At 40.5% G+C, this 16,054-nt stretch overlaps 1 protein-coding gene across 1 annotated transcript; it reads right to left on the reverse strand.

Moving 5' to 3' along the window:
• Positions 1 to 679: 679 nt before the first annotated feature.
• LOC120730590 (NACHT, LRR and PYD domains-containing protein 12-like) lies at positions 680 to 11,349 on the reverse strand (the record flags this gene model as incomplete). Its single annotated transcript, XM_040027012.1, has 8 exons — positions 680 to 3,462; positions 3,706 to 3,739; positions 5,290 to 5,463; positions 5,775 to 5,948; positions 6,210 to 6,383; positions 7,354 to 7,527; positions 10,337 to 10,377; positions 10,474 to 11,349. Coding segments are annotated over 8 exons (2,124 nt in total), but the record flags the coding sequence as incomplete, so codon positions are not given.
• Between the last annotated feature and the right edge of the window lie 4,705 nt (positions 11,350 to 16,054).

Here is a 16,054-nt window from a genome sequence, read left to right on the forward strand (position 1 = left end):
ATGGCAGTCCATTCTCCCTGCAGCACGGACTACACTGCCCATGATGCTACATTCTTTAGCGCTATACCGGTAGCATTCTGCCTATTAGCTTAGCACAACAACAACAACAAAAAGGCGCTCTCTTACCCAGGAAACACGCAGAGAGAGAGCGTCACCCTGTAACCATGGCAACCGCAACGCTGCCACCTGGAACAACAGAACGTAGCTGTCAAACAAAACCGAAACAGTCGTGACCCGCCACAATATGAAACAGGGAAGTACCGCCGTGTAATCCATTTATTTCAACAAAGTAACTGTATTCTAAATACCACCTTTTTAAACGGTAACTGTAACGGAATACAGTTACTCATATTTTGTATTTTAAATACGTAACGGCGGTACATGTATTCCGGTACTCCCCAACACTGATGGTAGAGTGGTCAGATGGAAGCCATACCTCAGTAAAAGACACATGATAGCCTGTCTACAGTTTGTCAAAAGGGAACTGATGTCAAAAAACATTCACTGATTGGATTACCTCATTGTGACTCTTGGCCTCAATACCAAGAGTCACATCTGGTGGAAACCAGGCACCACTCACCTGGCCAATACCATCTGTAAAGTGAAGCAGCAGCATGCTTACAACAAAGGAGTGGTTTTGGGACCGATCTGTGAATGTCCTTTTTAAAAAAAAAAAAAAAAAAAAAAAAAAAAAAAAAAAAAAATCAAAATCTCAAAATCTCACAGAGCTGTGCACTAATGCTCCCAATTAACCTGACGGAGCTTAAGAGGTTCTGCAAGGAATGATGGGAGAAAGAGCTTAAAAAAAATAGGTGTACCAAGTTTAAAGCATCATTCACAAAAATACTAGCGGCTGTAAGTGCTGCCATTTCACTGCAGGTAACAAACTGCACTCCAGGTAAAATATAATACATCTGTCATAGATTATCACCAAACACATCTTCCTTATTCATCATCCCTTATTATTACAGTACATTGCATTGAAAACATAAAACATTAGTAGTAACATCACTGACAGTTTTGTTGGGCGTGATCATGTCAAAATCTTCCCATAGACATGGAAATCTACCTTTTATGCCAGGCTGCATGGATGAAGAAGCAGTTCATTAAATTTCAAATCTCTGTCACTCTCAAATACACAAAACGATACACCACGAGCTGTGAGGGGATCCACTCTGGTTTATATCTGGTAATAAATCTCTTCTCAAAAAAGCGAAGTAGTATAGTATTGCAACATTGCATTTGGGTCTTCTAACTAAAATAGGAACATAAATAGTGCCATCATTGGCAGACCTGGCCCACATCTGGTTGACATACACCCTGCCATGACCCCAGTCAGTCAGAAATGCCAGTTTGATGCCGGATCCTGACCAGACCTGTTTTCTATGGGCCTGGGCCACATAAACCAAACCATAACCGGGCCAGATGTGGCATGCCATCACATAAACAGTGCCATTTACACCAGGTCTGGCCCATATCTGGATGAAATACCAGTTACAATGCCAGACGTCAGCCAGCAGTGCTGACTTGACACCAGATCCAGGCCAGACCTGTCTGCTATGTGGGTTAATATCCAAACATGCATCTGGTAGTGTCTGGGTTACATTGGCCAATGAGGATGCAGACTTTTGTTAGCCCTAAGTCCAATATTTGAAACATGTTGTCCATCCATCCATCCATCCATCCATTCGTTTCTGCTTATCCTTTTCAGGGTCATGGGGGGTGCTGGAGCCTATCCCAGCTGTCATAGGGTGAGAGGCGGGGTACACGCTGGACAGGTCACCAGTCTGTCGCAGGGCTAACACTCGGGGACAGACAACCATTTGCTCTCACATTCACTTCCGTATTGACGCCTATGGGTAATATGGATTAATCAATTAACCTATCCCCACAAATTGCATGTCTTTGGATCGTGGGAGGAAGCCGGAGTACCCAGAGGGAACCCACACAAACACGGGGAGAACATGCTAACTCCACGCAGAAAGACCCCGGCCTGATGGTGGTATTGAACGCAGGACCTTCTTGTTGTGCGGCAACAGTGCTAACCACCGTGCCACCGTGCTGCCTGAAACATGTTGCTGGCATCAGAAATCAAAAAATAACTTTTTGACAATCAGAGAAATTTCCAATTTGAACATTTGATCTGCTGACTTTGAACTGTTTTCATTAAACAACAGATTGAAGTGATTTCAGGTCATTTCATTCTGTTTGTTGTTGTTGTTTTTTCTTTGTTTTTTGTTTGTTTGTTTTTTACAGTGGGAAAACATTGAGGCCACCTACAGGGCAGGTGGGGGACAGCAGGGATCTGAAATCATATGAGATGTTAGTGAGTGAGAAGTTGAAAAAATTGACTTAAGATGGCTCTAAGTGATAAAAGTTCATCTAAAACAGAAGATAAATCCACTGAATCTTTGTAAAGTTCATCTGGTGCTCACATAAATCCTGTGGTGGAAACTTTACTTCACTCAATGTTTCTTCAAAGCTCATTTCAACATGTTGAAGTCATGAATGAAAGTGCAGAGTGAGAGTGGATCACATGACATCTAAGGTGTGTCATGGAACATGTTCAGTATTGTCACACATGTCTAGATTGTCCCTGATATCATAACTGCTCAAACACTTATCTTGTTGTATCTCTGTTGTGGCCAGTGGTATCCTCTATGCTGTTGCATGCTGGGACACCAGGTTGAGGCCAGTAATGTTGTGGGGATCGCACTGGACTCCCTTAGGGTGGTGTCTGAGAGGCGGATGTTGTCCAAGATAGAGACAATGTTGGATAATACCTCCCACCCACTGCATGACATGCTGGCTACTCGCAGGAGCAAGTTCAGTGAGAAAAGCATTCCTGCCCGCGGCCATCTCCCTGTACAACTCCTCCATCTAACACATTTTAAACACTGCAATAGTTACACCCTGTTTGCACACGCTCTTTTCTACTCAACAGTCAGAGTGTTTCTCCAACAGGGGGCTTTCTTTACACTCAACTCAGCACAGACACACTGACGAACCAGGAGACCTGAACCAAAACCCAGGATAGAGAGTTTCAGTGAATGTGGTGTTGAAGGTGTGGAGGTGGATCAGAGTGTCAGAGGAGACTCTGTAGAAGGACAGAGTGCCAGCAGGACAGTCCACATACACCGCTACTCTGTTAGAGACAGAGTAGGACGAGGAGGTGATGGATCTATCTATCTTATTTTGCCTGACAGAACGAGGACGATCATCAGAGCAGATGAGACTCCAGGACTGATCATTCCATCCAAACAAACAGTCAGTACTGTCTCCTTTCCTTCTGATTTTTCTGGAACTCACTGATATCTCAACATCTCCTGTCCACTCAACCTCCCAGTAACAGCGACCAGTCAGACCATCTCTACACAGCAGCTGTTCATAAACATCAAATCTGTCCTGATGATCAGGATATGATTGAACCTCCTCAGCATGTGTCACCTTCCTGTTGTTGTCAGACAGTTTGAGGTTTCTGTGTACTGTGTTTGTGTTGATTGTGAGTTGACAGGAATCTGATGGAGAGAACAAACACAATCCAGCTGCAGTTATTGATCCATCATCTGTTCATTGATTGACACTTTGATGATGACTCCTGACATCGGAGATGTGAATGAGTGATGTGACAGTTTGAAGATGGCTGAATGTGTGCCGCTTTGTTTTCATGAATCACATAAAAACACACTTACACTTCCTCAGACCAGGTCTCAACCATCGGACTCCAGCAGGCTCCACCCTGAAAGGAGGAGGGGGATCAGACCAGCACAGTCTCTTTCAGCATGAACACATGGACATGTCACAAACACACTTCAATTCTTACATGATTATTTGGGCTGATTCTGGATCTGTAAATGTATCTTAATTTCATCACATTTTGTAGGATGTATATTAGTTAAGAACAGTGTTGGGGGGTAACAGAATACATGTACTGGCGTTACATATTTAAAATACAAAATATGAGTAACTATATTCCGTTACAGTTACCATTTAAAAAGCTGGCATTCATTACTTTGTTGAAATAAATGGATCACACTGTGGTCTTTTCCTGTTTCTTATGTTAGGCTATGCCCTCTCTATTTTTGGTAATTCCACGCTGGTGGAAACCCAAACAAAACACACATTAAGAGGCTCTAATGTGTGTCTCAATCTCGCGGCCCATGTCACCTCTAATTGTGGCCCACATAAGGATGTGAAGAAATAATTTTAAAAATTATTATTCAAAATTATTATTAAGGCAATAGGCAGAGTGTTACAGGCATAGCATGTATGAAGCATGTAAAAATAATAATAACCACTGCAGCCAAAAAGAGTGCCTGAGTTGTAAGTAAGCTATTAAGACTCGACTGTACACTGTGTTCGTGTTTTCCTCCGAAACAATAAGTTCCGATGGAGAGCCTTTGTTTTAGCTGAATCACACTTGTTATTAATCTCTGTCTCTCTTCCACAGCATGTGTTTATCCTGTTTTCTCTCACCCCAACTATGCTTGCTCATAGGGGTCATATGATTGTTGGGTTTTTGTATTTTGTATTAATGTAGGGTCTACCTTACAATATAAAGCACCTTGAGGCGACTGTTGTTGTGATTTGGCGCTATATAAATAAAATTGAATTGAATTGAATTGAATTGTTCCCACTTTGTGTTTCCTGATTTTGGAGTTTTGACTTTTGGCCACTTAAGGCTTCTTTTCATCACTTACTCACCGAAATCCTCAGCATTTAATTCAGAGCAATTCACAATCAGGCTCCTGTGTATGTAGTCCATCTTCACCATCACTCTTTATCTTAATTAAATTTACAATAACACTTATCATGCTGTTATGCTGTTCTTGTTAGGTTCTACTAGAGTTAGATTTATTAACATTTTACAAATGATTAATTTTTAAACTTTTGGTCAAGCTAGGTAAGCAACTCCCCCTGCTTCCAGTCTTTTTACAAAGCTAGGCTGACCTCGTCAGAGGCATGCTTCTGAAGAGAGATTAATCTAATTTGAATCAGGTCGAACAGAAGAGGATTTTTCTTAAAAATGACTGAACTGGTAAACATGCAGATATCTATGCAAATTGTGAATATGTGAGGAGCAAAAGACAGTTATTGCTGGTGAAAAACGTCTCCTTGGAAACTCCCCTACATTAATATCTTAATCATTCAGATAGATTAGTGTTTCTGTTCCTGAAAATATTTCTTCAGTGTTATTATTCATGTCACATCCATTTGAAAACAAAAAAGAGTGAAGTACACAGGAAATGCTTCCAGCGCTTCCGCCTCTATCAGACATTCTCTCCATACCTGAGAATGTCCAGTCTCCAGCGTGGATCCTTCCGTCCAGCCGACAACAGCTTCATTCCCGAGGGTCCTGGATGATTGTAGCTCAGGTCCAGCTCTCTCAGATAGGAGGGGTTGGAGCTCAGAGCTGTGGCCAGAGAAGTACAGCCTTCTTCTGTGATCAGGCAACCTGACAGACTGCAGACACACAAAACAATCCATCTTTGAACACTTCATAGGAGGGAAGGATGTGAAAGATGAAGACAAAAACTAAAGGACCCATAATGCTCATACAATGTCCTGTCACGTGGCAGCTTGCAACAAAAAAATGTCACATCTGCTGGAGCACACTGCTGTTTTTGTTTGGCTTGGTAAAGCTTTACAGACAGTTCAGTGTCTAATAATCCAACCAAGGGAAAAGAAAACATCTGACAATTCTATAAGCATTAGTAATTTATTCAGCAATATACATTCTATATTATACTGAGTGGAAGCGATTTAATCCTGACCTGAGAGTTTCTAGTTTACAGTATGGACTTCTCACACCAGCAGACAGAATCTCCACTCCTGAGTCATGTAGGTTGTTATCACTCAGATTCAGCACTCTCAGACTGCAGGGCTGGGAGCTAAGAATTGAAGACAGACTTTCACAGCTTTTCTTTGTGAGGTTACAGCCAATCAGTCTAGAAATAAAGAGCAAAAGACCAAAAATGGGTTTAAAGAGTACCAAGCAGTTGGGAATTTTATAATAATAATAAGGTTTCATATCTAGCTGGAATTGTTATTCCCTTATTTCAAACACATCAGAACTGTGGCAATTTAATGTGATTAATAAATAAAGACAAATACTAAAATACAAAGGACGAAACTGATCATTAGTAGCTATGATTTTTTTTAACTGTAAATAATTTCATTAATTAAAAATAAACAGTCCTTGATTTGACCTCAAAGTTTCCAGTGTACAATGTGGACTCTGTAGTCCAACAGAAAGAAGCTTCACTCCTGAATCCTGCAGGTTGTTGTTGTTTGCATCCAACTCTCTCAAACTAGACGACTGGGAGCTGAGGACTGAGGACAGAGCTTCACAGCTTGTCTCTGAGAGGTTACAGGCACTCAATCTGAAAAATGAATGCATAAACAAAAACACTGAAATTAAAGTGTATTGATGGTGCAATGACGACTTACTAGATTAGTTAACAGTTAATATTATTTCAGGACAGGCTTGAATTATTACTGCTTTATTTTAAACACAAAAATGTGTTAATTTAGTATAATTTAGAACATGTGAAAAATACTAAACTACACCAATGGATGGCTGATGGTGACCATTATTTGCTGTGCTTTTTATAAAACTGCAATTTATATAATTTGATGAAAAATGAAACATTCTTCGATCTGACCTCAGAGTATGTACTGTAGCAAGTACAACTTGGATTTGGCAATGCAATTCAATTCAATTCAATTTTATTTATATAGCGCCAAATCACAACAGCAGTTGCCTCAACGCACGTTATATTGTACAGTAGATCGTACAATAATAGATACAGAGAAAAACCCAACAATCATATGACCCCATATGAGCAAGCACTTTGGCGGCAGTGGGAAGTAAAAACTCCCTTTTAACAGGAAGAAACCTCCGACAGAACCAGGCTCACGGAGGGGCGGCAATCTGCTGTAACCGGTTGGAGTGAGAAGCTGCAGCTGACAGAAGCATCACTCCTGAATCCTGGAGGTTGTTGTTATTCAGGTCCAGCATTCTCATCCCAAAGAACGGAGAGCTAAGAACTGAGGACAGATATTCACAGCTTCTCTCTGAGAGGAAACAGCCACCCAGTCTTGAAAAATAAAGAAAACAAAGACACTGCATGCAAAATGTACCAATAGTTCAGTGAAAAATTTAGCACATTTAGCCATACTCGTCGTTTCAGAGGCAGCTAGAATTGCGATCATCTAATTTTACACATTAGAAATTTGGCAATTTGACAAATTATTGACTTACAAAACCAAATAGATTAATTTGACCTTTATTAGCTGAGTCCCAATTCTTTTATTATAATTTGATGAAAAACAACTATCCTTTAATCTGACCTCAGAGTTTCCAGTGTACAATGTGGACTCTGCAGTCCAACAGACAGAAGCTTCACCCCTGAATCCTGCAGGTTGTTGATGCTTGCATCCAGCATGCTCAGATTAGATGACTGGGAGCTGAGAACTGAGGATAAAGGTTCACAGCTTCTCTCTGAGAGGAAACATTCACTGAGCCTGGAAAACAAACAAATAAAAAAGTAACTTCAAACAATTCTAATGTCTAATCTAAATTTAAAAAAAAAAAAAAAAAAAAAAACCTATTATGCAGTACAATTCATAGTTAATCTAAGTCGGGAACAAATAGAAAAAATGAAACCAATTTAATGCTCTCAATGGAAACCAGCAAGTAGCTGGTATATTTTGTGACACTAGTTAAGTACCTGCTCGCACAGACACAATGTACTGCTGTTTACTTTCCTTAATCTAACATCTGATCTTGATCATTGTGCCAGACACAATTCAAAGTCATCATTTATTTAATATACTGGACTCACGTGCAGAACCCAGATCATTCTCTGTCTGAGGGACTGTCAGAACTTCTAGGCTTAGAAATTGCCACATGATTTTTATGTATTTGATTTGTATAAATCATATCACCATTTCTGTCTAACTTAAATGTTCCTTTTAGTACTACGTAATGAGGTTAATTTTCATTAAAATATTCTTCATCCAACAGGTTTTCTTGTATTTATTTCCATCCATCTCCCTATTACCTCTGACCAGCTTCCTGTCCCTGTTGAAGAAAAGCATCCCCAAAGCATCATGCTGCCAACACCATGTTTCACAGTGGGGATGATGTGCATTTAGGCCCAAAGTTCAACTTTGGTCTCGTCTGACCAGAGCACCTTCTTCTTCCACATTCATTTCAATTCAATTTCAATTCAATTTTATTTATATAGATCTTCCACGTGTTTGCTGTGTCCCCTACATGTATCTTGGCAAACTGCAAACAGGACCCTTCATGTCTTTCTGTGAACAATGGCTTTTCTCTTGCCATTTTTCCATATATGCCAGATTTGTACAGTACACGACTAACAGTTGTCCTGTGGACAGATTCAGACATCTGTCAAAGGTTAAGCCTTATCATTCCAGGCATGACTTGGAAACTCTCATCCATGCTTTTATAACCTCACACTGCAACTCCCTTTTAATATGGGCTGGCCAGGGCACTCTGTCATGCCTGAACTGGAGCAGAATGCTGCGGCATGGTTTTTAACTGGTGAAAGAAAATTTGAGCATATTATTCTGGTTCTGGCCTCCTTAGACTGGCTTCCAATTTAATTTTGAATCTATTTTAACATCATTTTACTAGTTTTTAAATCCTTAATTGGTCTGGAGCCTGTATATTTGTCCGATCTGCTGAAGCACTATGTCCCTCCTCGTTCACTCCGGTCAGCTGAGCAGCTGTTGCTCTCAGTTCCTAAATCATGAATCTTAGAAGAGACCAAACATTCTCTATTGTGGCCTCAAAGCTTTGGAATGATCTTTCTCTTAGTATTAGGCAATCTACATCAGTGGTAGTTTTTTAAGCTGGTTAACCGACTAAGACCCTAACTCTTTCATGGCATGCATTTTTAATTTCTCTTTGCTATTTGGGCTGATTGGGACCTGATGAATGTAAAAACAAAGAATTTGCTTTTTACCTGATTTTGCTCTACAAAGGCCTGATATCCACATATAAGAACATTAATTTTAAATGTCGATAGAACAGTGGCTTGTGTTTGTTTGTCTGTGAATGATTTGGACCCCAAACAAGGATCAGGTGACTCTTTCGTTTCAGTTTATTTAACTTGCACACAATATTTCCAGTTCAGCACTGATGTTTTCCATGACTGATCCGTTTTCCACTGAACCCACTATCCATATTCAACAGCCAGCATCACTAAAAGCGGAAAGAAGTTCATTAGCCTGATTACCTCCACCTGGATATGGAAATATGTTCCTTCAGCTCCCTGCTGTGACTCTTAACCTGTTCCTGTTTGAAATTACAGTATTTCGCTCCAATAGGACATGGTCTCCAGCCACCAGTTTTCCTGGTTCCTATACGATGAACTCAATCAAAGCTGATGTTCTCCACAGTGTCCTTAAGAAGCTTCAGATGGGTCTTAATACAGTTTTTAACAGTTGTCCTATTGTGTGCGGATACATGAAAACACAAGGTTTTCTCTCATACTATGGGCTGGATATCTATGACAGTCTCTTTTATTTTATTTTTTTCATTTTCTCCATTCATTTCTTCATTCTCGGTTAGAGAGCTCTTCATCATTGACCCTTCTTCATAATTATGTCTTTGAAGCATCGGTCATGTAATCTTGGAGAGAGCTCAAATTCTCCTCACCGACCTCCAGGGTGTAGGAGATGATTAAGCAGACATGGTCAATTATTTGTCAATTTTTTGGTATACTTACGTAAAACTGAAGCTTAAAAAATGTTTGTTTAATTCTGAGCTAAAATTCTGTTTTGTTTTCCGCAAACTCTCATGTGTCTGATGTCACCTACAGCATTATCCTTTCCATCACTTATGTCACTTACCTCACTTTTTCTTTGGATATGTCCTTAAACAATTAATGGCTATAAAAAAAAAAAAAACTCTTCAAAGAAGATTGATTCAGAATTCCTCCACAGTAATGTGAAAGCGCCATTGCCAGTTTTCAAGAGTGCTTCTTGGATTACTTTTTGCATATAGGGCCAACAAGGTTTTAATATAATTTATTAAAAATAAAAGCTATCATAATTTAAAAAATGCATTGTGTATTTACTTGAGTTATATTTGTTTAATATTACAATTCGTTTAATGACGCAAAACATTTAAGTGTGAAAAATATACAAAAAAGTCAAACCAGAAAATAAAGAAATTTGTCTGCAGCTGCTGACAATAAGTCAATTCATTTTTTAAGGCTAAGGTTGCACATGATGATTTTTTTTCTTGTCAAGTAGAATTTAAGGGATCAAGGGGGGGGAAAGGACAAAACACATGACTCACAGAGCTTTGTTGGAGGCTTTGACCACTGGCAGCAGCCTCAGAAGAGCCTCCTCTGAAGCAGAGTATTTCTTCAGGTCAAACACATCCAGATCTTTTTCTGATGACAGTAAAATGAAGACCAGAGCTGAGCACTGAGCAGGAGACAGTTTATCAGTGGAGAGACTTCCTGAACTCAGGGACTGTTGGATCTCCTCCACTAGAGAACGATCATTCAGTTCATTCAGACAGTGGAACAAATTGATGCTCTTCTCTGCACTCAGTTTCTCACTGAGCTTCTTCTTGATGTACAGGAGTGTTTTCTGATTGGTCCAGGAGTTACTTCCTGTCTGTGTCAGCAGGCCCCGTAGGAGAGTCTGATTGGTCTGCAGTGAAAGACCCAGGAGGAAGCGGAGAAACAAGTCCAGGTGTCCATATGGGCTCTGTAAGGCCTTGTCCACAGCACTCCGGTAGAAAGATTTTAAATTTCTTTTTTTCCCAAAAAAATTAGACTTCTTGGAGGTTGTTTGTTCTTCTTCCAGCAGATTGAGTCCAGAGTTGATGAAGGTCAGATGGACATGAAGAGCAGCCAGAAACTCTTGAACACTCAGATGGATGAAGCAGAACACCTTGTCCTGGTACAGCCCTCCCTCCTCTTTAAAGATCTGTGTGAACACTCCTGAGTACACTGAGGCTGCTCTGATATCGATGCCACACTCTGTCAGGTTTGATTCATAGAAGATCAGGTTTCCTTTCTGCAGCTGATCAAAAGCCAGTTTTCCCAGAGACTCAATCATCTTCCTGTTCTCTGGACTCCAGTGGGGATCTGTCTCAGCTCCTTCATCATACTTGACCTTCTTCACTTTGGCCTGAACCACCAGGAAGTGGATGTACATTTCAGTCAGGGTCTTGGGCAGCTGTCCTTCCTCTCTGGTTTTCAGCACATCCTCCAGAACTGTAGCAGTGATCCAGCAGAAGACTGGGATGTGGCACATGATGTGGAGGCTTCGTGATGTCTTGATGTGGGAGATGATCCTGCTGGCCTGCTCCTCATCGCTAAATCTCTTCCTGAAGTACTCCTCCTTCTGTGGGTCAGTGAACCCTCTGACCTCTGTCACCATGTCAACACACTGTGCAGGGATCTGATTGGCTGCTGCAGGTCGTGTGGTTATCCAGAGGTGAGCAGAAGGAAGTAGTTTCCCCCTGATAAGGTTTGTCAGCAGCACATCCACTGAGCTGGACTTTCTAGGGTCAGTTAGGATTGTAGTTTTGTGGAAGTCCAGAGGAAGTCGACACTCATCCAGACCATCAAAGATGAACAGAACCTGGAAGTCTTCAAAGCTGTAGATTCCTGCTTCTTTGGTTTCAGTAAAGAAGTGATGAACAAGTTCCACCAAGCTGAACTTTACCTCTTTCAGCACATTCAGCTCTCTGAAAGTGAATGGAAATATGAACTGGATGTCCTGGTTGGCTTTGTCTTCAGCCCAGTCGAGGGTGTATTTCTGTGTTAAGACTGTTTTCCCAATGCCAGCCACTCCCTTTGTCAGCACTGTTCTGATTGGTTTATCGCTTCCAGGTGAGGCTTTAAAGATGTCTTCTTGTCTGATTGTTATTTCTGGTCTGTGTGGTTTCTTGGATGCTGTTTCAATCTGTCTGACCTCATGTTCATCATTGACCTCTGCAGTCACTCCCTCTGTGATGTAGAGCTCTGTGTAGATCTGATTCAGAAGGGTTGGGTTTCCTGATTTAGCGATCCCTTCAAACACACACTGGAACTTCTTCTTCAGCTCAGATTTAAGTTTACGATGACAAACTTCAGCAAGGCTTTCTGAATAAAGAAAGAATATCACTTCTTCTTTTACATAGTCCATATCAGAACTTGGTCTTTTTAAATACATGTTGGTTTATCTCTTGAAATTTTAGTTAATGTTAATGTTATAGACAGCTGCTTAAATCTTTAGAGAAATCCTTTTACTTCTCTGCAGACGGTCAGCCAGCTCCTCCTGCTTCATTCTCCTCAGGAAGTCCACTGTGATCTTCACAAATGCCTCTCTGCTGCTCCTCCTCTGTTCATCTTCCTCCCTTTCACTCTCTAAGCATTCTGGGTAATCTGGACTCAGAACCTTCTGGATCTTCTGCAGCTCATTCCTCACAAAAGTGATGATGTTGTCCTCCAGCAGCTGCAACAGAAAACTTTATGAATGGGCCAATCAGACTAAAGTCATGGAGCCAAACATCTCATCCGTGTTGGACACACTGTTCACTGGTCCACTGGTCTACAAAGAGCAGCATGGAGATGACTGTGAGTAGCTGTTACATATGTACAGACCATAAATATGGAGTCCATGTGTGTTTGATGCTGCTGGGCAGACTGACCACTGGGAACCTCTGAGCTCTGCTGGTCCACTCTGTGGAGGAACCATGAAGATTTAGTCCACAAAAAAGCCTTCACAACAAACAAACAAACAAACAAAAACCACACACATCTTGACATGAATGAGATCATCTTGTTAGAATTTCTAGGAGAAAGATGTGGGCATAGTCATTTCTGCAATTGACCTTATTTGCATTTGTACTTGTATGAGTTTTCCTTTCAGATAATAAAATGATGAACAGAAAATCAAATATACAAATCTTATTCAAGTGTCCTACCATTCACATCATGATTAGTGACAGTATGTTCTGTTTAGTCTTGAAAAAACTCCAAAATCTTTATTCCTTAAATGTCTTCAAGTTTGTTTTGGATAACACTGAATTTTAAATCCTTGTGTTTGGTTGTGATCACATTTTAAGCTGTATCACCCTACATGCTGGAGAACTCCCAACCAACCTAGAGTAGTCTGATAGAAATCTGAACATTATCTAGCATCTGAATTTCAACCAACTCTAGTTCAGTCTTTCTTCATAAAGATTAGAAAAAATTGCCAGTGTCAGACCAGTGCTTGTGAATGCCTTATCCACACCCTCATTTCCTCCTGGTCAGAAATTTGCAGCTGATTGTAAATGAGCCTAAAGGATGCAGCAGTGTCACACTGAATAATGTGGAGCTGTAGTTGTAGCAGGAATAGGCCTCAAAATGACTACAGCTAACAACTCCAACTAGAAATCAAAATTGGCACAAAAACCCAAACACAATCACTAAAACTGAACCCTTCAAGTACCACAAACCCCACAGACTGCAAAAGCAGAGCTGCACAGTTACAGACTCAAACAACAACACTGAGCATGAGCTACATTAGCTGCTGGCTAGCCTCATTTAGAGCTACAAGGGTCAACAACTGAACATGACTCTGATCTGAATGCACAACATTAAAACCCCCAAATGCTTTTATCCAAAGCTCACATACACAAAGCAGCTTTACACAGGTCGTCATTACTACCACATGCTGCCCTTGACAGCAGTTTGACACGTCGGCCATCTTACTCTAGAGCTTTCTCAGTTTCCTGCCCACCTTAGAAATTTGTCTAACTTTAAGCTGTTTATCTGCAGCAGCCACCAGCTAACGTAACTCAGCAAGTCAAACAGCACAGCCTGTGTGGACAGATGGATGCTGGAAGTCTCCAAACATTTATAACAAAAAACTTCATATTTCTCTTTCTGTCAACAGTTCAGTGAGCAGAAAATGAACTGATCTTCAAAAGGCACAAAGTAAGAGAGGGGACTTTCTGTTTAGCTTTTTCTTTTTTTATTACATTTTGATTTTTATTGGATGGATTTTCAGAAAAGTGGCAAAAAGTGGACAGTGACTTTAGTTTTTAGAAGTTAAAATTATTAACCAGTGTTTGAGTGAATTTTGTTGCTCTGAGTTTTATGAGTAAAATTGAAATCTGTGCAGCAAAGTTAACATTACCTCCTCTAACATCCTACAACATACAGCAGAACATGACTGATGGAAGAAAACACGTACATGAGCATCACTTCCTGTTGGCTCAAGTGGATTTTCAGTAACTTAGAAACCAAAGGCTTGTTTTTAAGAGACAGTTTAAACAGGATTGAGGGAATGACATGTTTGCACTGCAGTTTATAACAACATCAAGCAGTTAAATCTGTTGTCAAAGAGTTAATGTTACTAACAGCTCACCTCTCTGCAGCAGATTCCTGCTGGAGTTTAAAATTAATGGGTTCACTTTTACACCGGTCACTCCTTAAGGACACACAGCTGGGCCTAGGTTCAGTTTGGAGTTTCTGAAGGATCCTGATAATTGAAGCACAAATCTTTACAGCGTCTCTACCACCTCAGACGCTTGAGAGACTTCCAACTGCCCTCCAAGGTGCTCAGGAACTTTTACTCCTGCACCATAGAGAGCATCCTGGCGGGAAACATCTTAACCTGGTTCGGGAACAGCACCATGCAGGACAGACGAGCTCTACAGAGGGTTGTGCGGTCAGCTGAGCGCACCATCCGCTCCGAGCTCCCTGACCTGCACTCAATCTACAGCAGGCGGTGCTGGACCAAGGCCAGGAAGATCGTGAAGGACCTCAGCCATCCCAACAACAGACTGTTCTCTCTGTTGAGGTCAGGAAAGCGATTCCGCTCCCTGAAGACCAACACAGAGAGACTGAGGAGGAGCTTCTTCCCGCAGGCGATACGGTCTCTCAATCACACCACCACACAGTACTGACCCACACATATGGTTCTTACACACACACTGGACTTTCTGGACTTTGTTTTTGCACAACACTGGTCACTATATTCTTCATTTCCGGTTAATACTTGTACAGCTGCTGTTATTGTGTATATATTTATTTATATTTAGATTTCTTCATACATTCTTATATAGTTCTATATTGTGTATTGTGTATTTTGTTGTACAGTTATTTTATTTTCAACTTTAATTTATATATTTTATCTTATTCTTCCCAGTTAAATTTACCCTTCATTCTAATTTGTGTTGTACAGTTATTTCATTTTTAACCTTAATTTATATTTTATTCCTTCCTAGTTAAATTTACCCTTTTTAATTTTTCTTTTTAATTTTTCATATTTATTTCCTACCTTATTCATAGCCTTTTCCTTTTTTTGTTTTCTTTAGGTCACGAGCAGTTGTCCAAGCATTTCACTACATATCGTACTGTGTATGACTGTGTACGTGACAAATAAAATTTGAATTTGAATTTGAATTTAATCAAGGACTCATCACATAAAATAAAACGCTGACAGAATTTTAGACATTATAATAGTGACTTTAAGTTACATCTTTCTTGATGACTGTTTTTGTTGAAATCTATTAATGACATGATTCAACACGGTGTTCATACAGCTGGGTGATTCAGGTCTACCACCCAGCGCCACCCAGAGGTAAACACAGTCATTTACACTGTGCAGGACTATTGATGGTCCAATGAGCAGCAGTTTATGTTGGACATTTTTTAAAGAATAAAGGAATTCCTCACTCAGTGACCTTCTTTGAGATGCAGTTTAGAGGCCAGGAAACAACATCAAATCAGACACCAAACTGACATCAAGGAGTTCATTTCACTAATAGCTCACCTCTCTGCATCAGATGTCTGCTGGTCTTTAAAATTAATGAAATGTTCATGAGACCGGTCACTCTTTAAAGACACGCAGCTGGGTGGAGGTCCAGGTTGGTTCCTGTGGATAATGATGGAGCAGTGATGTGAGTGCTGAGCTGTGACATGAAGAAAAGTCGTGGACAGTTAGAGATGGTCATCTCACCTCTGAGCTTTGGTCTGACTCTCATGTTCCCCACACAGAGTAGTTTCAGAGGGAGGGACTCCCT

Source organism: Simochromis diagramma, unplaced genomic scaffold (assembly GCF_900408965.1).
Source record: "Simochromis diagramma unplaced genomic scaffold, fSimDia1.1 OVJJ01000780.1, whole genome shotgun sequence".
Taxonomy (NCBI): domain Eukaryota; kingdom Metazoa; phylum Chordata; class Actinopteri; order Cichliformes; family Cichlidae; genus Simochromis; species Simochromis diagramma.